This window comes from Nannospalax galili, unplaced genomic scaffold (assembly GCF_000622305.1).
Source record: "Nannospalax galili isolate Female #2095 unplaced genomic scaffold, S.galili_v1.0 scaffold380, whole genome shotgun sequence".
Classification (NCBI taxonomy): Eukaryota; Metazoa; Chordata; class Mammalia; order Rodentia; family Spalacidae; genus Nannospalax; species Nannospalax galili.
Genome location: NW_008348568.1, coordinates 631,793 through 658,475, shown reverse-complemented (window position 1 = coordinate 658,475; position 26,683 = coordinate 631,793). Strand labels below are relative to the sequence as shown.

The window sequence follows — 26,683 nt, the reverse complement described above, 5'->3', positions numbered from 1 at the left end:
CCTTCTGAAGGATTTGCCTGCCTGGGAGATAAGCCCAGAGCTGGTGACTATGAAAACGTTTACATTCCCAACAATTACATTTTCAGAACTAAGAAAGACACGAGGTTCACGCATCAGGCCATGCCTCCTTTGTTGGTGTGGACTGACATCGTTACATCTACGTCGCATGGCTCCAGGGGGAGCCTCTTTCTGTGCCCATGTGGCAGAGGCTGACCATGGCAGGGGGTTCACGGTAGCAGATGTCAGGGAGCCTGCAGCATTTCCAGGGTGACACTCCCACATTGCTTTGTAACCAGGCACCGTTGGGAAATGAAAGTGAGGAGGCGGCCTGCGGGGCTGGGCCTGCTCCAGTTCTGGTCTTCCACCATGGGAGCGTGTCCATGGTTTTGTGTTTCTGCATTACCACTCTTGCTTTGCCTTTAAACAGCAACAAAGAAAGCAGAATATTGGTCTTTGTGGCTGCCAGAACCACGCATGCCAAATCTCGGGCTTGCTGGCCTGAAGCTGCCAGATGGTGGTGGGACTGTGTGTGGTTTTGTTTCCTCTGCTGTTTGAAAAGTCGTGAAGTGGGAGACACTGTGAAAGTGGGAGACTGGCTGGAAGATTGTCATCTGATGGCAGCTTGCAGGATCTCCCAGCCTGGGTGGGGGCACCACAGTGTCTTCCAGAAACCGGACGCTGACCCTCCTGAGCATTTGCTGATGCACAGTATTAATGGTCCTGTAAACACCAGCTGGGCCGTCCATCCACACCCAGCTATGTACAGTTGCTGAATAACAGGTTTTTTTTGAACAGGAAATTCCATGTGTCTTTTCTTCCTTGAAGATTGAAATAGCTGGTCAGGATCACCATTGTGGTCAGAGGGAAATGGTACTTCCTTTGTGGGGGACTGTAATGGTTTATTTTTGAAAATCTGTTTTAAGCTGTTTTCGTTTTTGACCCAAGGAACCTTTCCCTGTGGGTTAAAATACTGCTTGTGTTCTTACATGTTTGAGTCCTAGACTGTATGTTTGTTGCATGAATATTCGGCAGACCTAAGTGTCCTATCTGGAAGACATTGGATGGTTTTAAAGCTGTTGTCAGGGCGCATAGGCATCAGGTGCTCTGTAGTGACTTACACTTACCCACCTTCTGCTGAGAGGAGCCTTGGCTAAGGTAGAGGGTGCCTCATCTGAACAGTAAATTAATACCAGAATAATGCAATATTCAGAATAATAATGTGGTATAAATAAGTAGAATAATACCAGACGTTGGCTCTTTCACTTTCTTTCTCCTCCCTTGAATCAATGGTGTCGGCTGATCTACCATCTCTCAGTTGTTCATCTGTTCATAGCAAGGATAAATACAAAGTGCAGATGAATCCAGAAGAAAGTTGTTATGCTGATGGTCTTAAAATTGTGAATGGACACATTGACCTTTATTGAACATGCTGGTGCCTTGATAGGAAACCAGCTAAGTGCAGCTGGGGAACACAGAACTGTTTCCCAATGAAAGAGAAACCACAGTAAGAAAGAAGTCCGTGTACACACCAGGAGCTGCCTGGCCACAGGCAAGAGTGTGGAGCTGGCCCGTAAGTGGTTGTTGGTCTCTTGCTCCATAGTACCTTCCAACTTCAAAGTCATCATCATAATCCATCGCTTTGAATTTGAGGGCCTAGGACATTCACTCTCAGAGCACAGACTGTCTTGAATCCTAACACCATAATTACACAGAGGTGTATTTCCTAAGTAATGGTGAAATATAGGAATGCTCTATCATGGTCACTGCAGCATCTGCCAGGGAAAGGGGACATCTGGCCTGGCTTAGGGGTCACAGGGGCACTTTATGTAGAGCCTCTAGCAGGGTTCCTTGCCTGGAGCACAGAAGTGTTCCTCTTAGAGCCATTGTTCCATTGGTCTGACTCTAGTTGTCTGACTCTAGTTGTCTCCTGCCAACCTTTTTGGGTTTGTCCCTTGGACTCAATCTTTAGGTAAAGCGCAGTGCTCTTTGTTTGCTGGAGAGTCACAGTTGAACTTTTGCAGATGTGAGAACTGAGCTGCTTCCTTTTTCACTGTAAGAATTCAGGCTCATTCTCATATACCATTATGAGGCACCCTTTTCTCTCTGTCAGATTATGCACCATTTCTCAAGGCTATAAAGCGAATCCTGAAACAGATCAGGGGGGATAGTGGAAAGAGGGTACACCAGCTTCCTCATCAAGTCTGACACTCACTCTGAGAGAAAGGGGTGTGAGGGAGGGAGATAGAATGAATGCGAGAGAGAGAGAGAGAGAGAGAGAGAGAGAGAGAGAGAGAGAGGAGGAGAATGTGCATGCACATGTGTGCATGCAGAGCTGTTTCAGCCAGCATGAGTGCTGGCTTCTAGACATCCCCTCAGGCAGCAGATGGTGTATCCAGCCGTGCCCTGCCTTCCCAGCCAGAGTAGCAGCTGATACGTGCTGGAGCGACTTGTGTGATGCAGCATTGGGCAGGACTCCAGCTGCTGTCAAGGTGAAAAGACACCTGACATTTCGAGACTTTGGGCTTCTCTGAGAATAGGATTGTGTGTGTGAAAGAGAGAGACCAAAATATTTCAACCTGCCAGGCTATTGCAGGAATGTCCCAGAATGTCCCAGGACAGTCCCAGTACTCACTTCGGCAGGAGCTTTCCTCTGCATTCTTGGCTGGAAGGAAGCTGGTGATGTAATGGTTCAAAGCTCTGCAATATAAAAATGAATCGCTAAGGAGATCCAGGGCCAAGATCCTTTCAAAACTGTGTTTAGAGGACAGGGCAGAAGGACTAAGGTATTCTGGGGTCAGTTGGCCACGAATTTCTCAGTCCTGGCTTTGGTGTCAGGCAGTCCCTTTGTACATGCATGACTGTCAGTGAGTGTACAGGTCACCTTGTCTGGACAGACTGCTGCGTCAGCTCCTCACATAAGAGCAATTTTACCTGCAGGAGAGAGGCTGATTGCACGTTGGCTAGTACATTGTAGTGGACATGCAGCAGCCTGACCAGAGCTAATTACTCAGGTTTCCACCCTCCTAGAGGACTTGGTGATTATTGTCAACACAAGAGCTCTAGGTTAAGTTGCCTCTGAGTATAGCCAGTGTTCCTTATTTCCTTTATAAAATATACCACCGCTGTCTTTGGTATACTCACAGCCAGGGGCCTCACCTCCTCCCACCTGAGTTGTAAGCTTTACCAGGTCAGTAGTGTACACTCCCAAACCTCTGACAGTTGTGGGACTGCTGTTTAGTAACTGAGTTACAAAGTATAGAAGTCTTTGGAGTATGCTGTAAAGTTTTCTTACTTGTACCAAGTAAGTGGTATAGAAAGATATGATAAAACCAAGTTCTCTCTAAAAACAAATGTTATTGGACTGGAGAGGTGACTCAGTTGTTAAGAGCATCAGCTGCTCTTGTAGAGGACCTGGGTTCAGTTCCCAGCATCCACATGGCAACTAACAACCATCTGCAACTCAAGTTTCAGGGGATCCATTGCCCTCTTCTGGCCTTCCCAGGCATTGCACCACTCAGGTGCACTTTAATACCTACAGTTTAAAAACAATTGTTGTCAAAGTATGAATGAGGCAGTGGTAAAAGATGGGGGGATAATAGGGCTAAGAGTGTAGCTTAGTGGCAGATGGCTTGTAAAGCATGCACAAGGTTGATGGGTTCATTCTACGCAAGAGAGAGAGGGAGGGAGGGAGAGAGAGAGGAGAGAGAAAAGAGAGGAGAGAAGAGAGATTTGTGGACAAAAATTGTAAAAGTCTAGGCTGCTCAGGATGTTTTACAAGAAGCCCAAACTGGAAATCATAGCTGGTGCATTGGGGGTGTCATAGATTAAAACAACATTGAAACAGTAGTAATCAGCATACTGTGTTGTATATTTTAAAGAGTACAGCTGTCAACATTTGAGTCTAAGTAAGTTAGACCCTTACCAAAGCCACAGGACCAGCTAATGGGAGAGCTGGGCTATAAAGCCAGAGTGCGGACTGATTTCAGAGCTCCTTGCCCTTCAGTAGTTTGTCCTCTTGTTAGCTCAGGAGATGGCAGGGAGTTAGTGCCAAGAGTGGGGATCAGATATTGTGAGACTACCACTGTGGGAGCTCTGTGGCCACATGGGGCCTGTAGATCACCCAAGGGTGTGGCAAGGAGGGGAGCACTTCCCAGGAGTCCCCAGAGATCAGTGGGGGCAGACAGACATTACCCTAGAGGGGAAGTTTTGGTGGGGAGGAAGCAGGATTTGGAAAAGATTCCAGTTAAAACATTGCAGGTGGCCCCACACTCAGATTTGGTGTATTTGGGATGTGTAGTAGCTATGTGCCAGGTGCCTCTTTTCCAGCTGGTGAGCAAGGAAGTGAGTCTACCAGCATGAAAGGTGAGCCACCTACGAAGCACGCAATCACAGCTGCATGCAGCAGGCAGCTGAAAGGAATACTCCAGTTAGACTTGCATGGCTCCTGTTTTGTGTCCAGTGTCACCGATCCTCAGAGGCACTTTGGGGCTGGCTGTTCACAGATGGCTAGATAGCCACAGGGCAGCCTGAGTAGGTGGAAGCTATCTTCTTAGTCCCCTGCCTGTCTCTCCTTCAAGTTGTCTGGCCCTACAGAAGAGTTCTTTCAACTCCATGAATCTAGACTTAGATCCTTCCTACCTGCTATGGTCTCCCAGGCCTCTTTCAGAGTTACTTGACTTTTTACAAAATTTTGTCGTGCACATAAGCAGCCTCTAGCTGAATTAATGAGTCCCTAAGGCTGTGGATAGGGAGCAAGGGCCTGTTGACTTTGTGGGGAATGTCAATTGTGTATTTTTAAATTAATGCTCCTTTAATGGCAAGAGGGATGTTTTCTTCATTACAGAACACGCGTTGCCTATTACTTCTGTGCTTATGAGGCTGGGGAGGCCCCGGTTTTAATAGCTTTTATGGATTTAGTGATGAGAGATTGTGGGAGGAACATTTTTGGTTGTCATGATGGGAGAGGCAGGCGAGTGGTGCCAGTGTCTAGTCTGGAGAGACTTGGGAACATCTTCCGATGCCCAGGACATAAAAATGACCATTTCTAGGGCTGGGAATGCAATTCAGTTGGTAGGGTGTGAAAGCCCTGGGTTTGATTTCCCACTACCACATAAACTGGGTGTGGTGGCACAGGCCTGTAATCTCAACACTTGGGAGGTAGAGGCAGGAGGCTTAGAAGTTCAAGATCATCCTTGGCTACATAGCAAGTTGAGGAAAGCCTGGGCTATATGAGACTATTTTAAAAGAAAAGGAAAAGTGAAAGGAAAGAAGGCTGTTCTCAGCAGTAAAGAATGATCCAGTTCAAACCTCAGCAGCTGAGGTAGAGAGATCCTCCCCTGGGAGGATCTGTCCCGCCCTGGCTCCAGGGAGGTTCCAGAGACCATTCTCCTGTTCACTGATACCACAGGCTTCTAATTAGCCTTCCAACAATATTAGCCCCTAGAGGGACAGCCCAGACACTGTGACTGACTGTATCCCCATGCTTTGGCCAGAGCAGTTCCTAAATCTTGCTTGCCCAGCGCTTCCCTGCCCCACCACAGAATCCAACCAACAGAACGACTTTTAGTCCTTGTCTGCCACCTGCCCATGAAGCTCCCGCTGTGCCAGGAGATGGAGGTGCCTGCAGATGAAGTGGCTGGGAGGGATGTGACAATGCCACTTGATGAACACTACCTCTCTATGGCAGTCAGAAGGGTTTTGCAACACAGGACTGTTAGGAAGAAACAGTGGCTCAGTGGCTTCTGCCCTTCCAGTTTCCGCCCACCCCCTGAGAAACACGCACAAAGCAGTTTGTATTCTGTGCGACACGAATGCTCCTCTTTGTCTGCAGCTTGTCATAGCGAGAAGCCACCTTCTGCTCTCAGTCAAGGCAAGGTTTGGAGCTCGGCTCTTCTGCTTAGTTGCCGTGTGACCTTAGCAAGCCAGCAAACCCTACTGAGGTTTGGTGGTGCTCGGTGCTAAACGCACTGGCAGTGCCTTTCTCCTAGGACTGCTGTGAAGACTGTGTGCTGTAGTCCGGTTTGCATGTGTACATGTGTGTGACTGCATGTGTATGGATATGTGTGCATGTGTAATACATGGAGACCACAAGTCAATGCTAGGTTTCTTTGTCAATCACTTCTCCACTTCATTTTTTTGAGACCAGGTCTCGTCTGGCTAAACTAAACTGGTCAGTGATTCCCAGCAGTCTTTTCCCTGCCTCTCCAATCCTGGATGACAGGCCTGTCATCAACCCCTATTTTTTTGTACGGGTCTGGGGATCCAGCCCAGGTCCTCATGCCTGTATGGCAGCTGCTCCCCAGATGAGCCATCGCCCTAGTCCCAATGTTTAATTAGTTAGCAGTGATGGTTTCATTAGGACATTGTGTGCATGTTTGTGAGGTACTTTGCTCACACCTCTTCTATTATCCTTTCTTCCCCTATCTCACGCTTCCCTGTTTCCTTTTTTCACATCCCTAGTAGTCTCAATTGTTACTTTGATTTGTTTTTAAACCTTGTATCATTTTGAACATATCCCGAGCCAGTGTGAGCATTCAAGGACTGAGCTTTGTCTTCAGTAGCTTTGGCATCTCTTTACCCATTTCTGCAGGGAAGATCCTTATTAAAGTTCCACTGGGTCCCTCAGAGATTGGTCCAGGTTCCTAATCTTTTTTACCTGGGAGTGTAACTATTTAGACATTGGGTCTTTGCAGATGTAATCGGGATAGTATGAGGTCACGGGGTCATGGAGGCGAATCTCTAGCCAGTAACACTGGTGTCTTTAGAAGAAGAGATGTATAGAGTGGAACACCTTCACATAGTTCTCATGGGAAGTCACAGGACACAAAAGAGGGACAGCCGTGTGTCCACAGAGATGGAGACTAGATGGCAAAACCCTTCTGACTGCCATAGAAAGGTAGTGCGCATCAGGTTGCATTGTCACATCCCTCCCAGCCACTTCATCTGTAGCATCATGCTGCTGCCATCTAGGGTGACCAGAACCACCAGACATGAAGAAAAGGCATGGAAAGGGGTTCTGCTGTGAAGTGCAGAGAGAGCTTGGCCCTGCCAACACACTGGGTTTGGACACTGAACCTCCAGAAGTGTGAGGAATACATTTTGGTTGTTTGAAGCCAGTGGGCTTGGTGCACTTTGTTATGCAGCCCGAGGAAGCTAATATAATACTGTGTAAGCACTTGAGGAATTCTTAAGTTCTCACATGCAAGGCCGTGTTGTGTTCTACATTCACCTTTGATAGTCCTGAGATGTTTTAGTTCTTTTGCTGATTGTCTTCCACTGATATCAATTTGAAAAGAATTAAGATTTGGGCCACCAAGTATTTGTGTGTCCCTGAGCCACAGTACTGAATGACCGATTTGCTTTATTTTTGGTAACAGATCAGTTGCTGGCTCTGGGAGGAAACACTAGAGGACATTGCTCTCTTTCCTCTTTTCCTTCTGATAGCAAGACACAAGGACAGCAGACTTCTGTCTGTAGGATGAGCCTCATTCTAAGACAAATGCATCCACAGCGTCCCTGCTCAGGCCCTGTGGGCCTCTTTGATGTTTCCCAAGAGCCTCCCTAGTAGCCTTCTTTCTCTGTGTCTCTTTCCTATCCCTGAATCAGCCATTGCCAAAAGGAATGGACTTAGCATCATTTAATCATGAATGGGTACTGGAGAGTCCACCACAGGGGGCTTCCTTATGTGCCTATCCATCTTTGAATAGACATAACAATGCACCTTAATAATGTTCATGCTGTCATCCCCAGGACCTGTGATTACATCCCAAATCACATCAGCAAAAGTCTGCCTGTAGATGGGATTCCATTAAGGATCTTGAGACAGGAAGATTATCCTGGAAGGGCCCAATATAATGGCAAGGCTTCCAATAAGAAAAGAGGGAGGAGGAATTAGAGTCAGAGAGAGACGATAAAGGGACAGAAGCAGGGGTTAGGGCCTCACCTCAGACTCCGAAGGTGGGGTAGGAGGCCATGATGAGTCAAGGAGTGCAGGTTGCCTTGAGAAGCTGGAGAGAGCAGGGAAACAGATTTTCCCTACAGTCTCCAGAAGGAAAACAGCTCGGCCAGCACCTTGATTTGAGCCCAGTCAGACTTACTGTGGACTTCCAATCTCTGGAACTGTAGGATGGTAAATCTGTTTTGCTGTAAGCCACTAACTTTGTGAGCATTTGTTATAGCAGCAGTATGAAACTAATATACTCTCACATGTCTAGATTGACTGTGAACCCATACAGGCCTGTTCTAAGATTTAGCATCTTTGAAAGCTTTATAATAAAAGTATATCCATAGGAGATTTATAATTATGGGGCTGTCAGTAAAGTGCTTGCCATAGAGGCATTAGGACCTGAGTTCAATTCCTAGAACCTGTGTAAAAATGCTGGGTGTGATGGCCCATGCCTGTAACCCCAGCTCTGAGGAGGAAGAGACAGGAAAATCCCTGGGACTTACTGACCAGCCAGTCTAGCTGAATTGTTGAGCTCCAGGTTCAGTGAAAAACCCTATCTCAAAGAAATAAGGTAGAGCTGGACTTATAGCACAGGCCTTTAATCTTAGAGAGGAGAACAATTGAGGGAAACACCCCTGCACACATGTTACATGTGTGTCCTGTCTCCCCTGAAGCACACCTCTCAGATATAAAAAATAGGGAATAATTGGTGGTCCAGCCTGCAGGTGGAGACCAGCCTGATGACTTGCTCTCAAAATGGTAAATGGTCTTTTAGCAGCAGTGTAGGGTGCCTGGAATTCAGAAGTGAGCAAGATCTTGTCCTCCCATTCAGGTGGCCAGGTCCTTCAACCAGCCATTTGTGATTCCATAAATATTCTCACATCAAGTTCTACCTCTTCCAGATGTTGTCTCTGTCTTTGTGGCCCCAGCCAGTTTCCTCTGATTCAAACCTGCTGGGTTGTTTTTTTTTTTTTTTTTTTTTTTTTTTTTTTAAATAGGGTCAGGAGAGCATAGCTGTTGCTAAGCACTTACACAGATCGATCTATTTTTAGGGTGCCCAGTGATGCTGGGATCAGCAGATCCCAACTCTGGGTTCTGGGGTCCACAGGAGATGTCCTCTGCCTCCTGCCCTCCTTCCAATTGGACAGAGACACTGCTGTTTGGAAGTTTTCTTTAAGTTTCTTCATTTCCTGTTCTCTCTGGGGCTTCCTGTTCTGCAGAGAGACAGGTGGGGCATAGGCATTATGTTCAGAAGCTGCTTGTTATTGGTCCAGAGTTAGACTGCTTTCGGAAAGCCCTGGGCTTTCCTGAGGATGAAATCAATCTATGGAGAATAGCTGGGAAGGTAACTGAAATAATGGGGCAGAAAAATGGAGTGAAGGAGGTGGCCTTCATAGTGATCTTTTCCAACCTCCTAGTTCTACCTAAGGAAATGGGAATATAGGTTATCACTGGATGGGGGCCCATCACTGAACTTTCTGTACTGGCTCTGTCAGGATGGAGCCCAGTCCTCATGGCACCAGTTACAGCTCTGGGCTCAAGAACCATTTGAGAGCTGGCTCTCCAAAACCTTAATACCCATACTAGTGGGTTGGTGAGGAAATGGGACATAAGTGTACACCAGGCTCTGCCTCCTCCCACCTCCTTTTTCTGTATGAAGTGTCACATAGCCATGTGGATAAAGACATACATGAAGCTGGAATACTCAGCCTGATTGTCATTTACTAGTCCTAGAACCTTGGGCATGTTACTTAAATTTCCTGTCTATAAAATGGGCCTGGTAACAGTACCAACACAACTGAGAATATTGTGAGGATCGAATGAATTAATATGTAGAGTACTTAGACCAGTTCCCAGACATTCTAAACACCAACCAAGTTCCATAGTTCCATTTTAAATGGCTATTGTAAGCCGGGCATGGTGGCGTATGCCTGTAGTCCCAGCATTTGGGCGGCAGAGGCAGGCAGATCTCTGTGAGTTCGAGGCCAGCCTGGTCTACATAGTGAGTTCCAGGCCAGCTGGAGCTACAGGGATACCCTGTCTCAAAAAACAAAACCAAAACAAATAAATGGCTGTTGTGCTATTCAGTTGTGTGACTGTACCCTAGGATTTATTTAACTATTTCCTTATGATGAGACTTTGTTAAGCTTTTTGGTGTTGTAAACATTTCAATCCTTTGCTCATTGGTAAAGATTTGCCATCTTCCTTAATTATTTCTCAGGTTAAATTCCTAGGATTAGAATTGCTGGGTCAAAGAGAGTGTATGTATTTAAGGCATTTCTTGGTATGTGCTATTGATTGCCCTCCAGGAAAGCATTAGTTTACCTTCCAACCAGCAGTGAATGAGTGGGCCAATATCATTGTGTGGCCAGGTTATTAACTTGCAATCAAAAGAAGGCCCAGGAAAGAGGAGAAATTTCCCTGGGGATAAAGTGTTCTTCACCCTTCCTCATAAACAATAAAAACCCTAAGAACCTGAAGAAGGCTGGAAGGTGGGTGGAGCATGTGAGAATAGTGCCCTCTATTGGCGGTCCCTGGGAAGGTACAAACCACCCTTATTGTCTTACTTTGGGTATAGGTGCCAAGAAGTGGGTTTTTTGTTTGTTTCTTTGGGGGACAGAGTCTCTTGAATCCCAGGCTGGCCTTGAACTTGCTGTGTAGTTGAGAATGACCTTGAACTTTGGTCTTCCTGCCTCCATCTCTAAGAGTGCTGAGATGTGTGTGTGTTGGCTGGTTTTATCTAACCCAGAGCTTCGGGAGTGCTAGGCAAAGTGCTCTTCTAACTGAGCTCCAGCCTCAGACCCCAAAGGCAGAATTTTTAAAAGTCTTCTGGCCATGTAGAAGGTCAGTCTTGGAGTGATTTTTACTTCTTGGTAAGTTTTTACAGTGGTGGTTATCTGCAAGGTGTCATCTTTATTCTCCAGGGAAAACCTGGTACCATTTGGAGACATTTTCAGGTGTTGTAGGTCTGAGTGGGTACAGTAGGGGGATCCTGGTACTGGCTAAGGATGTTGCTGTCCATCTAACAATATACAGCATAGCCCCACAACTGATATGAAGGCTAAGAAGCCCCGACTTAGTGGACTGGAGGCGTTTCCTGGAAAAGTGTCCCCTTTGGGGGCTTAAAAAAATAGAAATATTGGGGTGGAGAGTTGGCTTAGTGGTTAAGAGCACTGACTGCTCTTTCAGAGGACCAAGGTTTGGCAGCCATTCATAACTGCGTTTCCAGGGGATCTGACGCCGCCTTCTGACCATGTTCTGACCTCCATGGGCATTGCACAACATGGGTGCACTTAACATACATGCAGGGAATACATTCATACACATAAAATAAAAATAATAAAAATATTTTTAAAAATAGAAATATTAGTATTTTATAGCCACTATTTTATTACTCGCTTATGGAAACCTCTTAATTTTGCAGAATAAAGTAGGAAACAGAGGAAACTGAACAAGCAATCATTTCGGAAAGAGAGGGCAGAGCTTTGATAAGAGTAATTCTTTTCTGTTGGCTTGGTTAAACCTGCTGTAAATGCCTGTGACTTTCCCTTGAAGGCCCTGTTTGTTAAAAATAGCGTTTTATTTGACACCCCACAAACACCGTGTTTCCCTGGCATTTCTGACTGTGCCTTCCAGGGTCCCGTGTGTAGTTACCATCTGAGGTTGCAATTTGTTCTCTGTATGTCCCAGCAAATGCTGATTCAAGAATTGTTCTTAAAAGGGGAGGAATAGAAGAACTTCAGAAGTCATCTTAGGGGAAGGGTGTGCCTAAAGAGAAAGAATGACAGGAATTCTAGGAACATTAAACTTCCACATTTGCTGAACATGAAGGCCCCTGTCCATGGTGTCCCATTAAAAGCTACTGTGTGCCTTCATTTTGCTGCGGCTTCACTGGACTCTGAATGAACCAGAGTGACCCCTTAACTGATATAAAGCACTCTTGATGGTTATTTGGGCAGGAATGGGAAAAATCTACAGTTTCTCCTTGTTAGATACTATTTTGGTCATCTTTCATGAGATATGTTTTTATTACGTGTGTGTGTGTGTGTGTGTGTGTGTGTGTGTGTGCGCGCGCGTGTGTGCATGTGCCGCAAGCTCCTGTGGAGATCAGAGGAAAACCTGTGGAAGTAGGTTTTCTCCCACTACCATGTAGGCCCTGGGGGTCGAATAGATTGTCAAGCTTGGTTCCCTTACCTCACTGAACTGTCCATCCCACCTACAGAAGTGGTTTTTCAAACTGTGTCTCATTAATGGCTTTAAGTTGATTTCTGACTCCAACCAATATTGCAGCAAAAAAAAAAAAAAAATCAGATGGAATAGAATTTTTCAACATATTAAGAGTAACCTTAGTTTTGGTGATATGTGAACATGCTCAGCACATAGATTTATGTATATGTAGTTGTATGTGCACACATGAACAGTGAAAAGTACTGAAGACTGTAGCTTAGGTTCTGTGATGTGATGAAATCTGATTTGTGTTTGATCTCAAGGATTTTTGCTGGTCCCCATCCCTCAACTGGGCTCTGCTCCTTTTCCAGGAGGTACCCGGGAGATCGGCTCTGCACTCACCAGGATGTGCATGCGGCACAGAAGCATCGAAGCCAAGCTGAGGCAGTTTTCCAGGTGAGGAGCACACCTGCCTGGATCCTAGAAAAATTAAAGGCCCTTGCTGATTTTGGGCTTCCTTGAAGTGACATGTGGTATTCTTCACCTCACAGCTCCGTGTCCTCACCTGTCCTTTCCTTGACTGCCCATTAATCGAATGAACTGAGCATCTGCTATGTCCTGGGTGCAGGTCTAGTACTGGAGCTGCGGTGAAGAACCGTCAGCCTGATTGCTGCCCCGGGGAACCTGCACTTTCCATGGGTCTCTCCTCATCTCCTACCAATTAAAGAACTGCCACATCCTGCTAAGGCACCCCCCACCCCTGCCCCACTACCCTGCTACCCTACTGGAACCACTTAGAAGGAAGGACTGGTGTTCCAAAGAGTGAGACAATATCACAGTACTTCCAGAGCCACCAAGAGGGAGTGGTACCTCAGAGCTCGCCACACTGCCAGCTTCCACACACCTGGAATAAGATGAAATGGCAGCGGCTGGCACAGGAATCTGCAGTCACCAGTGTTCAAAGGCAAATGTCTGTTGCATCCTTAGCAGATCAGCACTGTCCTGCCATTCTTGAGCTCTACAGAGCCAAGGGGTGCACCTGGACAGCTCTTACCCCTTGGTGATCTAGAAGCTGGCACTACAGCTTAAGAATATTCTGAGTGTCTTCTTCCTTCCCTTTCTCCAGGCTGGCAGTCACTGAGCCTCCATGATGTCTAGTCCCGAGTGCCAGTCAACACCCTGGGGTCTTTTAAAAACTAGTAATGCTTGAGCCATTCTCAGAATTTTAGAAGGGACAAAGCAAAGCTCAGGTGTTTCTGCCTCTTGGTGGTTCCCATTGTGTGGCCAGAGAGGTGACCTTGGTTTCTGTGACCTGGCTTTTATGGACTGGGATATAGCAGAAGTGAGGAGAGGTTTCTCCAAGCAGGCACACATATGTTATTTTCAAGACAGGGTCTTGCTGTGTATCCCTGGCGGGCCTGATGTCCCCTCTGTAGCCCAGGCTAGCTTGTACTCATGAAAATCCTTGTTACCTCAGTTTCCCGAGTAACTGGGGTTACAAACATAAGCTGTCACCCAGATTACATTTGTAGCGTCTGTTAAGATGCTATACTCAGGGTCTGAAGAGATGGCTAGAGGCCAGGAGCACTGGCTATTCTTCCAGAGGACCTGGATTTGGTTCCCAGCACCTACACGGCAGCTAACAACTATCTGCAACTCCAGTTCCTGGGAATCTGAGTTCCTGTTCTGGCTTCTTCTACAGGCACTGCACAATGTGGTGCATGTATATACAGTCAGAGCACTCATACAGATAAAATAAAAATAATCTATTAAAAAAAAAGTTATATGCTGAAAACATCCAGAGACCAAGTCTGTTCTGAAGGTGGCCTTTGGGGGACTGGTGGCCTATTGTGCTGCCTTGCAATTTAACTATACTTTCACCCTTAAATATAAATCTTTAAGGGGGAGATTGAAGAAGGTTCTTATGTAGTCCAGCTAGGCTTGAACTCCTGATCCTTCAGCCTCCACCTCTCAGGTGCTGAAATTGATCATTACAGGCACCTGACACTATGCCTACTATCTAGTGTAAAGCTTGACAGCAGAATATATCTGTTTAATTTCATCTGTTTAATTTCATCTTTTCTTTCTCTTTTGGCAAAAGTGCTCTAATTGATTGCCTGATAAACCCACTTCAAGAACAGATGGAAGAATGGAAGAAAGTGGCCAACCAGCTGGACAAGGACCATGCAAAAGGTACAAGCAAGAGGCTTCTGTGTGCACAGTGGTCCTCACTGCACTCTGAGAAGAGCTGTGCATGTTGCTGACTTCAGCCAGGCACCTCTGCTGGGTTAGCTGTTGTCACCCAAGCAGCTCAGGGCCTTCTGTCCCTGCTCCTCCCATAGGCATTTTGGTTTTAGGAAATGAAGGCTTTCAAGTATTCCCATTGTAAGATTGAGTGCTGTTTGATTGGCATGAGTCATCACTCAGCAGCTGGTCATTTGACTGCTCTGTGGCTTTGCAGTTTCTTGAATTAAATGTGAATTGTAGTGGTGGGCTCAATGCCAAACATACATATTTAAGTCATTTTGGAATGTTTTGAAGGCCAGGACTCTCATGGTATACACTGACCTTAGGTCATCTAGATGGAACTATCTTCTCTGTGTATTGTCTTGGGTAGCACAAGTCTTTGTGAACTGCTTTAATTACTCATTGGGGGGTCCTGATGGTCTGAGAGGGGACTAGGTATGATATGCAGAAGAAACAACATTGATACACTTTCAAGTGATAGTGTATTGCATCAGGCCTTGTCCCTTGTTTAGGTCATACTGGTTGGTTGCTATTTTTAGATGCAGCTCCACTACATTGTCTAGACTGGTCTTGAACTCCTAAACTCAAATGATCTTCCCACCTCAGTCTTCCAAGTGCTGAGGTGGCAGACACATTTCATCATACCTGGCTAGTTCTCAGGTTCTTTGTGTGCTGGGTGTTATGGAGTGGCTACAAAGATAGGTGTGGTATCTACTAATACAGGAACAAAGGGATCCTACAAGACACAGCACAGTAAAGGCTACAGTGAAGAACCAGCCTTTGCTCAGGGAGTGAGGATGGACCACACTAGGTTGCTCCTGAGATTGGCTGCTTTATGGTAATGGAGATGGTTTCTTGTGTCTACTTCAGGCTATACCGTGAAGATTATTCCACATCCCTGGAAGCCATCAGTAACCGTCAGTAATTGGGAAGTTGTACACCCATCCCAGTCCTTCCCATTCATGCACCCTGAGTGACTGAGTCTTCATGTTTCTTGTCTGTACACTCACTAGAGCCACAAAATACATAAATTGACCTTGAGTTGGTTCATGACCTCTAAAAATCGTTAATCACACATGATGGGGGGTCATGTTTACTAGAAACCAGTCTTTTGAAGCATTTCAGTGAAGCATTTTGATGAAATGATGCAGTAAAACAGCACAGCGGTGGCTTGTGTGTGTTGCGAGCTCAAGAGTACTGGTGTAGTAGTCAGATATATAGCAAGCGCCTTTCAAAGTTAACATAAAACCCTTTATTCCTCTTACTCCCAATTTTTAAAAAAAGTTATAATGTACCTTCAACAGGGAAAAGGCACACTGAATCTTGTGTTTCCTCTAAAGTTGTTTTTAAAGGATTTTCCTTCTTTAGGATCCATTTCTGGTGGTATTTCTCATCTGGGATCTAGCTTTTATGTTTGAAAGAATCCTAAAAAAGGCTTTAGCTTTTCATGTGAAGTTAAGGATGCAGGCAGAGTTATTGGACCTATTGTCTCACTGCCTGCTAATCACTTTAGTTTCATTAGGTTAAAGAAACTAGAAACATTTGAACGTTCTTTTCAGCTGGTGAAAGAATTGATAATTTATATTTGATTTGTTCATTAAATGTATCTGTGTAATAACACCGCAAACGTGACTTTACGAAAGAGATGTTAAAACTGGATGTGGAAAGCTTGTGTCAGAATCATTCTTCTTAGCTTATAGGAGGAAGGTTAGCAGGTCTGGCAAAAGGCTCTGCTTGATCTGTGTTTGTCCAGTAAAGCAAAGGTCCCTTGATGGTCACTGAATATTCCCAAGTACATGCAGAGAAATGTTTCTCAGTTCCTTCCTTTATGTTTATAATCATACCAAGACAGCCTGGGCCCAAGTATAAATTTAGACCGTTTGTTAGTATATTAGTTTGCTTTCTGTTGCTGAGGCAAAACACCATGACCAAGGCAGCTTATAGAAGGAAGAGTTTATTGGGATCATAGTTCCAGAAGGATAAGAGTCCACCATAGAGGGGAAGAATGGCAGGAGGTGGCTGGAGCAGAAAGCTGAGAGCTCACATCTTCATGAACATGGAGGAATCAGAAAGAACAAGCCGGAAGTGGGACAAGGGTATGAACTCTCAAAGCCAGCCCCTTAGTGATGTGCTTCTTCCAGCAAGGCCATGCCTTCTAAAGGTTCCATGACCCTCCCCAAACAGTGCCACCAACTGGGACCATATACCAAGTGTTCAAATACTTGAGCCTATGGGGGATATTGGCTTGTGAGATGGCCTCTGTCTGGAAAGGCCCTGGGGGTTTAGGGTACCAACCTCTTCCAGTCTTTGTAAGAAAGTATTTCTTCACCTTTTCAGTTCAGCCTTCACTCACCAAGCATGTGCCAGCAAGTGATCACACAGGTCACACTACTCCCCAGCATCCCAAGGTGTGCAGAGGAGACCAGGGCACCACTGCTTCCCCTGGGGAGGCCATAGAACCACACAGCAGGGTGTAGGATGGGGCATGAGGGAGCCAGAGTTCCATGGTAGGTAGATGAGTGCAAGTTTGTTGAGGAATCGGGAAAACAAGGTACCATTTAAGGGACATCCTAATGAATGTGAAGCAGTGGGGAGATAGTGGCTAGATAGAAAGCCATGTAAAGAGACAGGTAAGATGGGAGAAATTCAGAAATGCAGCAAAAGCCACCAGTAGTAGACCTTCCCCATCCTGGTAAGGGTTTCCTGCACTACTGCAAAGGAGTAGCTAGGATGAGGCTGGGGAGTGGGGAGGGAGATGTGCGCACATGTGTGGGACAGAGTTCCTGTTGTGGTGTATTAGTTATTTTTCTTTTGCTGTGATAGAAACACCATCGCCATGACAAAGGGAACTTATAAAAGGAAGAGTTTATTTAGCTTATGGTTCCAAAGGGGCACAAGTCCATCATGGTGGGGAGGCATGGTGGCAGAGGTGGCTGGAGTAGGGACAGAACTAAGATCTCACATCTTCATGCAGACACAGGAATCAGAGAGCTGCTGGAGATCCAACAAGGCTTAAGAACTCTCTAAACCCACTCTCAGTGACGTGCTTCCTCCTGCATGGCCACACCTTCTAAAACCTCCCAAAACAGCGCCACCAACTAGGGACAAAATGTCCAAATACTTGGAGCCTATGGGGGACATTCTCTTTCAAACCACTACAGGAGGCCAGAGGTTGACATTCATTAGGTGTCTTCCTCAAACACTGTCCACCTTATTTTGAGACGGTGTCTCTTCGTTGAGCCTGGAGCTTGCCATTTTGTGTAGACTGTGATCAGCGAGCTCCAGGGATTCCTTGTTTCCTCTCCACTGCCCTGAAGTTACAAATGACTTGCAGCTGTGCCTGGCTTTTTATCATTAGTCCTGAGGACCCAAACTCATGTCCTGATGCTTGCATGGCAAGCTCTTGACTCACTGACCAGCCCCCAGCCCCATGTGTATGTTTTTGAACACGGAAGTGACACAGAGTTGGGCTTTAGGGAAACTCTGGTCAGGGTTTGTATTTGTACCCTGAACAAATATGTCTCAGACCCTGCATGCCTCAGGAAAGTAGGTAACATTGAAGGTCTTTCCCGACTTTAGCTGAGAGACTGATTTGTTTTTATTAAACTATTCCCGAATGACATCTTCTCTCAGAGTGAGCAGGAGAAGGAAGAACTGTGTGTTTTGTTTTTCATGTCAGTAGCGTCTCTGTTGTAAAATGTCACTGTGAGATTTTGATTGTAGCATGTTTGGATATAGCTATTTACTGGGCGTCTGAGTTTGTGCTTTTTGGGTTGAAGGCTGAGCAAAGTGGTGAAATTATTCAATATTCTGCTTTCCCTTAGAATATAAGAAAGCTCGCCAAGAGATAAAAAAGAAGTCCTCCGATACACTGAAGCTGCAGAAGAAAGCAAAAAAAGGTAACTGCAAATTCTGGCAATGATAGTGTGACTTTGAGAGAAAGTGAGTATATGCTGGCGTGTCTTCGAAGAAGAAGCCATGTGATTTTGGGCTTCCGTAGGTAGGTTGGCCCTGGAGAAGGGACAGGAGCAAGTAGCTCCTATCCCATTAAAATTCTTAAAGCGCAGGACTTGGGTCAGTGCAAAGCCCTTGTGGACTATTGTTTTGACCGTCCTCCCCCTCCTCTGTCTTCAGAATCTGACAGTTCCTTGCCTGCTGTGCTTTGCAATAAAACATACAAATTTCTTGGAAGCCCTGGGATAATGCAAGGAGCCTTTATGCAAATGTTCTACAGTAATTATTACAGAAATGATGTCATTTTTGCCTTCATCTTTCATAGTCTATAATCTCTGAAACCCCCTATTAAGTCTTGTTACTACTGGCTGTGGAGGGAGCCTGGAGGTTTCCTCTTTGCCTGGAGACTGCCTTTCTGTCTAAGAGATTTTCCATGTGTTTATAAGGGTAGAGCATGATGATTCACCACTAAGGGAAGCTACGAACATACAAGGTGCCCCTCTTCCTACCCCTTTTCTAGTTCATCATCTTCATAGATCAATGAATTGTCACATCCATGAGCCGTCTTTGCTCCTCCAAAATGGAGTTTGAAGAGCGAAGAAAATGTAGCTGTATTCACTTTGCAAGCATTCGTAACATTTTCTTAAGATAGGAAATGCAAGACATCTCACTTGAGTTGGCCAATATTGCCATATTTTGGGGGAAGGGAGGTTGAGACAGTGTTTCCTGTAGCCCTGACTGGCCTGGAACTTGCTTTTTTTTTAAAAAAAAAAAAAATCTCAGCTGATGATAAGATGGAGTTTTTTCCTTTGGGTTGCTCTGTGGGTGATGGCATTTAAATTTTTTTTTTTTTATATTTTATATGAGTGTATTACCTGCATGTATATAAGTGCACCCCTGTGATCCAATGCCCTTGGAGGTCAGAAGAGGGTATCAGATTCCCTGGAGCTGGAGTTACACATGGCACACATGGTTGTTAGCTACCATATGGGTGCTGGGAACTGAATCCAGGTCTTCTCCAAGAGCAGCCAGTGCTCTTAACCACTGAGCCATCTCTCCAGCCTGTAGATGATGGTATTGAAGGTTGTTCAAAGCAACATCTTTAGGGAGAGAACTCCACACTCTTTCCTCAACAAGCAGTGCTTATTTGGAATAGAACGAAAACACATTTCAAGAAGGCATTGGTGGTGGGAGATGATGGCAAGATGAAGCTTTGTAAGCTTTGGCCTTTTTTTTCTTTTTCAAGACAGGATCTCCTGTAGCCCAAGCTGATCTGGAACTCACTATGTACACCAGGCTGGCCTCCAGCTCACAGAAATCTGCCTACCTCTGCCTCCTGAGTGCTGGAATTAAAGGTGTGCACCACCACACTCAGCTGACTTTTTAAAGGGTTCCTTCTTTTCAAGTCTCACAACCACCTCAAGCCTATTTCAAGATGAAGGCAGCAGGGTTTTCACCCACAGTCAGATTTCTTGTTCTTCTTGGCTGTTGTAGTTTCTCTGGTATGTGTGTTTCTGGTGCATCCCAATTTAATATTCTATCTCATGAGGGGCACTGAGGAGCTGGGTTTGATAAGTTACAGGGTTTCTGGCCAGCACAGTTTGAGTCTGAAGGTAACTGAATAAAGTTGCTATCATATCCCATCAATCTGAGGCTCCTGGAAGAGCAGGCTGTCCACCTAGAGATGGACAGCTTGGCAGCTTTGAGCTAGGAGAGAGAATGGGCTTGAAGATGTGGTCCAGGCAAGATACTTAGGCTTAGAAAGGGTTTGGGAGCTTGTGGGAAAGGATGTCAGCAGAAGTAGCTATTTTCCCTCAGCCCTCCTAGGGGTCTCTTTCCAGAGTTGCAGAGATAACTAAGCCCAACACAGAAGCTGAGAGGGTTCTCATTTGCCACTCAGTCACTGGCATTGTCAAATTAGCAGAATTTGGACCTCTAGTTGAAACCCAGTGGCTCAGTCACAGTGTAACATTAAAGAAAGTTGTGGCAATTAGACCTGCCTAGTGCTGGTGTAGGCTGCCTGGACGCTAATGAGCTGTTTGTCCAGCCCAGAAAGGAAGATTCAGGACTCAGGGCACTGGACTGTACCAAACATGAAATGAGCCTAGCCTTGAGATTTGGAAGTAATTGGCATTGAATTGTGAAGTCTCCTGGTGCCCGAGGCTGAGTGAGTAGAGGCTATGATCAGGGGGTTCTGAAGCAATGACCTTTGTAGTCCTAACCATGTTCACCCTCCAGGTCCTGTGTTAATATCTGTAGGACCAGTTAGTAGCCGGCAGCATTCCGGGTAATTTTCTAGTTACTCTAGACATAAGTTTCTAGTTACAAGTAGAACTCGTTTGATTTCCTTGTAATTTTTTTCCCTAAAGCACTCAAGTGCATTCTTAGATCAGGTACTCATATTTATATGATTTGGGCGTGAGCATAGCCTTCTAGAAGGGACTAGACTCATCATTCTGCCCAGGCTCTTGTGGAGTGCTCTCCTAGCAGGTGTCTGACCCCAGAGTGGAATGGACCTGCCTTCTTTAAGAACAAGAAGAAATCTGAGACTTTGGTTGTTTGGGGTTCTGGGTAGCTGGTATTTCCCATTCTGTTAGAAAACCTGTTGTGACTGTCCATATCTTTCAAGTGGCATGTTTCTGGACTCTTGATTGTGAAATGTTATGAGTTAGATGGGATGCAGGCTTTGGCTGTGTCATTTCGTGTGTCTTGGTAAACTGAGCCTGACTTACACAGTCACTTTGGTTTTAATACATTCCCAGGACACTCTCAAGCAGTTTCTACTACCTCTTTTTCAGAAAATGAGCTTGGATTTAGAAATTCTTCTCACTCTCCATCTGATATTTCAAATGCCTTTGTGCAGATCAGCCTGGTGTTCATCTTGTCCTTGACTTAGGCAGGCACGCCATACAGGATGTGGCTTGTGAGCAGTTTATTCCCCTACTTCTTAACTTTGCAAACAAAATCCTTTATCACATTCTTACTCAGTTTTTTTTTTTCTTACTCAGTTTTTTTAAACTGTAGGGAATGGCAATTTTTAATCGAAAAGTACTTCAATATTTCTGTCACAGACACTTTAAGTGGCTTGTCGTTTGTTAAATTTGATCCCCAAGTCATTATAAAGCGACTTGGAATCTGTGTTGTCTGTAGATGAATGTGCCAGACTTTTTCTTTCTTGAAGGCAGGCTTGTCCAGTGCCTAACAGGAGTGCACACAAAGCAGGGCGTCAGGGATCGGAGTGACATGGCTTCACCCTGAGGGACGTTCTAGTCTAAGGCACTGGGTCAAAGGCATAGTGCAGATCCAGCCTTCATAAAGAAGAAGCTAGAGAAGTGTGGAGCTGGCCTACTGGCCCTGAACTCTGAAGAGTGTAACTTGGACACACTTCCTGGTCAAGCCTTTGGGGCCCCAACAGGGAAAGTAGCAGAGGATCAGAAACAGGGGGTGCTTCAAGCTACACCTATTTTTGCTATATCACTGTGTAAGATCAGCATATTTTCTTATTTAATTAACGCACATTATTATCATTGCTTGTATTTGTGTGTGTGTGTGCATGTTGTTCAGGGACAAATCCAGGGACTTCATGCGTATTAGGCAGGTTTTCTGCCGCTGAGCTATAGCCCCAGCACCTATTTTATTAATTCAAATTTTAAAAATTGCTTTCAGGATGTAGCTCAGTGTGGTAGGCCATTTGCCTAGTATGCACAGGCCCTGGGTTCGATCCTCAGCACTGCAAAACAATAAAAATAGAAATAAAGATTGAATTAGGATAAATCCTTCTGTTTCCACCTGTAAGCCCTAAAAGTTTGTCAGGGATTTGCTTTGAAAAAGAAAACTGGAATGGTGATATGTTAACCCTTTAAATAGTTGAATCCATGATTTTTTTTTCACTAGTATCTGCAAAACCAGGCTAATAAATGCTTTGGAGCGGGGGTGGGGGGGAAGGCTCACAGAGTTCCATGCCAATAGAATATTTAATATTATGTTAAAAATTTGGGTTTCTGAATTTTTTAAAAGTTTCATTCTATGTAAAGTTAGAATTATATACATAAGTTATGATAAATCATACTTGAAAGGTTTTCTTGCTAAGGTATCTGAATTGGCCTAGGTACGTATTCTTCATCTCTCTTTACCAAATCCTCGTCCTCTAAGTGTAGAAATCACTGACTGGGAAGGACAGAAGAAAAGGATGAGATGGAAAGAATATTAAGCAGGCAGGAATTGGGGAGCTTGGCTGTGCAGCTCTCAGTGGATGTGGGTTTGATCACTGGAATATAAATCAAGCTATCATCTGTCTCACACGTGAGCAAAAGTTAAAGCAGATACTGCGAATACCAGTTTGACTTTATCGTTTTCCTTTTTGTGTCAATTGTGTATCCTGTACTTTCTCACCCTGCGCCCCTGCCAGTGGATGCTCTGGGTAAGTCTACACCCCAAATCTCTGGTGGCTGATCATGGCGTGGTCCTTGCTGTGGGCTCTCAATTGTTGTTCAGACCTATGCTAGCTACCCAACGTTCCCTTCCAGCTCAGAACAATCAATTGTGCCTACTTAATTTCCCATAACTTTAAGGAAATCATGTGTGTATGTGTTTCAGTTATTTCCTTTCTTGAGTGTTTGGCCATAAACTGTTAGCACCATATTCTGTGAGCTGTTGCATCTTCGTAATCAGTATAAGACTCTTGGAAAAAAGAAATACCAAGTGATTCAAAGCCTTCCTTCCATTGGAAGACAATGTATTTATATATACATGCATATGTACCAAGTATATATGAATATATGTGTCTGTTCCACATGCAAACAAAAGTGCTACACTAAATCCCACCTCAGAGTAATTCTCAAATCTGATTTGGTTATATTAAGCTTGCAATGCAAAATCTCTACTATCCAGGATCATATAGCTCGTTCTAAAACCAATCTTCTGGTTTTTTTTTTTTTTGTTTTTTTTTTTTTTTTAAAGAAGTATTTCTTATTTCAGCAGAGTTTGTGAAATGCTTTATTTCTAAGGTGTCAGATCTTTAACTCAATACTCAAAGAGATTCTCTTGGTTGAATCTGAACCTCACTGTGAGCGATTATGCCACTCAACAGCCAGTTGTTTTACTGTCACTGTTTCCAGGTCTGTCTGTGAGGTATCTGTGTGCTCTCTTGCTTGCCTGATTGTGCCTAATTGTCCTCTGAGCTCCCAAGAGGTGTTGGCATTGGATTCTGTCATCTCCAACCCCCATCCACATGGATCTCCTTTGATCAGTGGAGCCAGGATGGCCTGCTCTTGTGGGGGACAGAGTCTTGCCTCTTTGTCCCCTTGTGGTATGTTGGGCTACTCATTCTTAAGTTTTTATAAAGGAGGATCCCTTCCTGTTTTAAATATTGTGTCTGTGAAACCATATAAACAATTTTTAGTTAACCTTTGGAAAGAAGGTAAGACGCAGGCATATTTTTGCTTATTGAGATACAAATTTATCATTTGTCATTTAACCATTTGTCATTTTAACCATTTTAGATTGTAAATCTCAGGGACTTTTGTATGTTCACTGTTGTGCAGTCATCTCCACTCTCTAATTTCAGGACAGTTTTATCATCCCCAAAGACACCCAGGCCTCTTCGGGAGGCATTCTCTTACCTTCTCCCCAGCTCCCAGCTTCTGACAGTCACATATTCTCTGTCTCCGGGTTTGCCTCTTCCGGACATTTCATGGAAACTGAATCATAGCATAGAGCCCTTTTGAGGATCTCCCGTCACTGTCAAATTGTACAAGACCCTTTATGGATAGCCAGGCCTAAATCAATCCATGGAGTAAACAGCATTTTGTTTGTTTGAACTGATATGAGGCAGGCTTGGGATGAATGAAGAAACCACACAGCCTCCCGGCTTTGTTACTTCTGAGGGTTCTGCTCATCTTAGAGACTTCTCTGCACTTATTTCATATATGCGGAGCCCAAAGGAGGTTGGATTGAACTGAATTGGATATACATAGATACATAGTAGATATCTATGTATATATTTTGTATCTCTGTATGTGTGTGTGTGTGTGTGTGTGTGTGTGTGTGTGTGTGTATAAAATTTCCCCATCCTTTGGGAATTCCTAATTGGAACTGTTCATCTTGAACTCCAGGTACCTGTATATGGAATGCTAATACCTCCACAGTGGAAGGAATTTATAACTCATTGCAAATGACTTTGCCCTGGGAAGAGATAATGCTGCCCCTTTGAGGAACTTGAACTCCCTTGCAACCAGTTTAAGCTGGTGGTGTGCTCAGTGCTGTAGTGAATGTAAACAAAAGGTGTAACAGGGAGCCAAAGGGGAGGGAACACAGAGAAAGATTTTCCAGGCACAGGGTGGTGACATCCATGATTCTGACACTTGGACACTTGGGAAGTAGAAGTGAGTGCACCAGCAGCTCAAGGCTAGCTGGCTCCCTGTGACAAAAGCAGATCAGCAAGAGAAAAATATTGCAAATTTACTTAACTATAGCATTAGATGACCCAGAAAACTTCAGAGTGAAAGATACAAAGACATAGGAATATACATGTGTGTTTTGTTGATGTTTGATTTGAAAGACGGGTCAGGAAACTAGCAGTGGGAATGGGGTGGGGTGGGGGTGGGGTCAGGGAGATCTTAAGACTGAGGACAACTAATATTTTACAGAAAAGACCAAACCAAAGTTTTTGCTCAGGAATTTTGTCTGGGAAACCTTCTAAGGCATCTAAACTCTCCCTTCTTCTGACTGCTTGATGGCCCTGGGATTTGTTGGTTCTGAAGCCCTAGGCTATTTAAGGCCTGATGGTTGAGCCCTTGAAGTTAGCATGTAGGTGCTTCCTTCATTTGGAGATGTTTGAGTACCTGCTGACTTCTAGGCAAGTACACTGAGTGAGAAAATACAATACAGGCAGAAAAACATGCATGGTTGGGCCAGGCATGGTGGTGTACACATTTAGTCCTAGGACTTAGGAGGCAGACACAGGTGAGTTCAAGGCCAGTGTAGTCTAAATAGCAAGTTCCAGGCCAACCAGTGATACACAGTAAGACCCTGTCTCAAAACAACAACAACAACAAAACAAAAAACCTCAAACCAGAAAAAAAAATGTGCATGGTTTCCGCACTGGTAGCAGGTCAGACTGATTTTGAATGAATAAACACTTCGGGAAGGTAGCACGGGGGAGCACCATGAAGGGCAAGGAGAGAGTACTTAGATCAAGGAAGAGAATCCAGGTTGGGGGAGGGAGTTCCCTGCAGACTGGAGAATTACATAGGACCGCAGAATGCGTAGCCTTAAGTAGGAGAAGAAGAGGGAACTGCACAGGGCCCAGGCCCTAGAGGAGAAAAGAGAAGGGGAGGGAGATAGTGGCTGGAGAAGGCTGAGGATGTGTGTGGACAGGTAGTGATCTGTGTAAGTCTTGCAGGGCTGGCCTTGCTAAGGATGTTGGCCTTTTCTTGAGAGCAGTGGGAGCTATTGAGAAAGAGAGATGATATTCACATTTGGAAAGTAGCTGAGGGCTGTTCTGGGCAGGCTGGTTCAAGTGTGACTAGAGAGACACTTTGGGAGCTCTTGCAACTGTCCAGGTGAGAGATCTTGGTGGCCCAGAGAGGGCGGAAGGAGCAGAGGTAAGACAAGAGGATGGAGTTTGAGTGGGAAAAAGACCAGAGCCTGTACTTGAGGAGGTAGCTTGGACTCTAAACTATGTTGAAGGGAGGGGAATGATGGGCTTTTACAAATCAGTCCTCTGCAGATTCCAGATCTATAAATTCAACCAAACACACCTGAAATATTTTTTAAAATTTGCATCTGTAAAGCAGGGCAATATAGCACACACCTTTAATTCTACCTCCAGAGACAGAGGCAGATGGATCTCTGAGATCCAGGCCAGCCTGGTCTACATAGCACCTTCCAGGCTAGCTGGGGCTACAGGGAGATCCTCTCTCAAAACAAAACAATTTGTATCTGTACTGTGCATTTACAGACTTTTTCCTGTTACTATTCCCTAATATAACTATTGCCACAGCACTTACTTTGCATCAGGTAGATAACATATATGGACCTGGGTTTGTTTCCCAGCACCCACATGGTTAACCAGCTTATAACTAGTTCCAGGGATCCAATGCCTTCTTCTAGCTTCCACGGGCGTTGTACACTTGTAATGCACTTACACTTCTTCAAGCAAGGCACTCATACACATAAAATACAAATAAATAAAAATTAATGGGCTGAGGAGATGGCTTGGTGGTTAAGAGTGCATACTGCTCCTGCAGAGGACCCGAGTTCAGTGTCCAGCACCCACATCAGGTGGTTCATAACTGCATGCAACTCCAACTCCAGGAGGATCCAATGCCTCTGGATTCCAAAGGCACCTGAACTCATGTGCACATAACC

General features: G+C 44.9%; 1 protein-coding gene across 18 annotated transcripts in view; it reads left to right on the top strand.

Annotated features, from left to right (window-relative positions):
• Mtss1 (MTSS I-BAR domain containing 1) overlaps positions 1-26,683 on the top strand; it is a 157,618-nt gene that overhangs the window by 110,937 nt on the left and 19,998 nt on the right. For 12 of the 18 annotated variants that reach the window (XM_008845451.2, XM_029569563.1, XM_029569561.1 and 9 more), the window contains 4 exons: positions 12,484-12,568; positions 14,214-14,305; positions 18,184-18,258; positions 22,722-22,733. In XM_008845451.2, coding sequence (XP_008843673.1) covers positions 12,484-12,568; positions 14,214-14,305; positions 18,184-18,258; positions 22,722-22,733 — 264 coding nt within the window. The remainder of the gene's footprint in view (positions 1-12,483; positions 12,569-14,213; positions 14,306-18,183; positions 18,259-22,721; positions 22,734-26,683) is intronic. The other 6 variants (XM_008845456.3, XM_008845452.3, XM_029569559.1 and 3 more) reach the window with 1 other exon arrangement.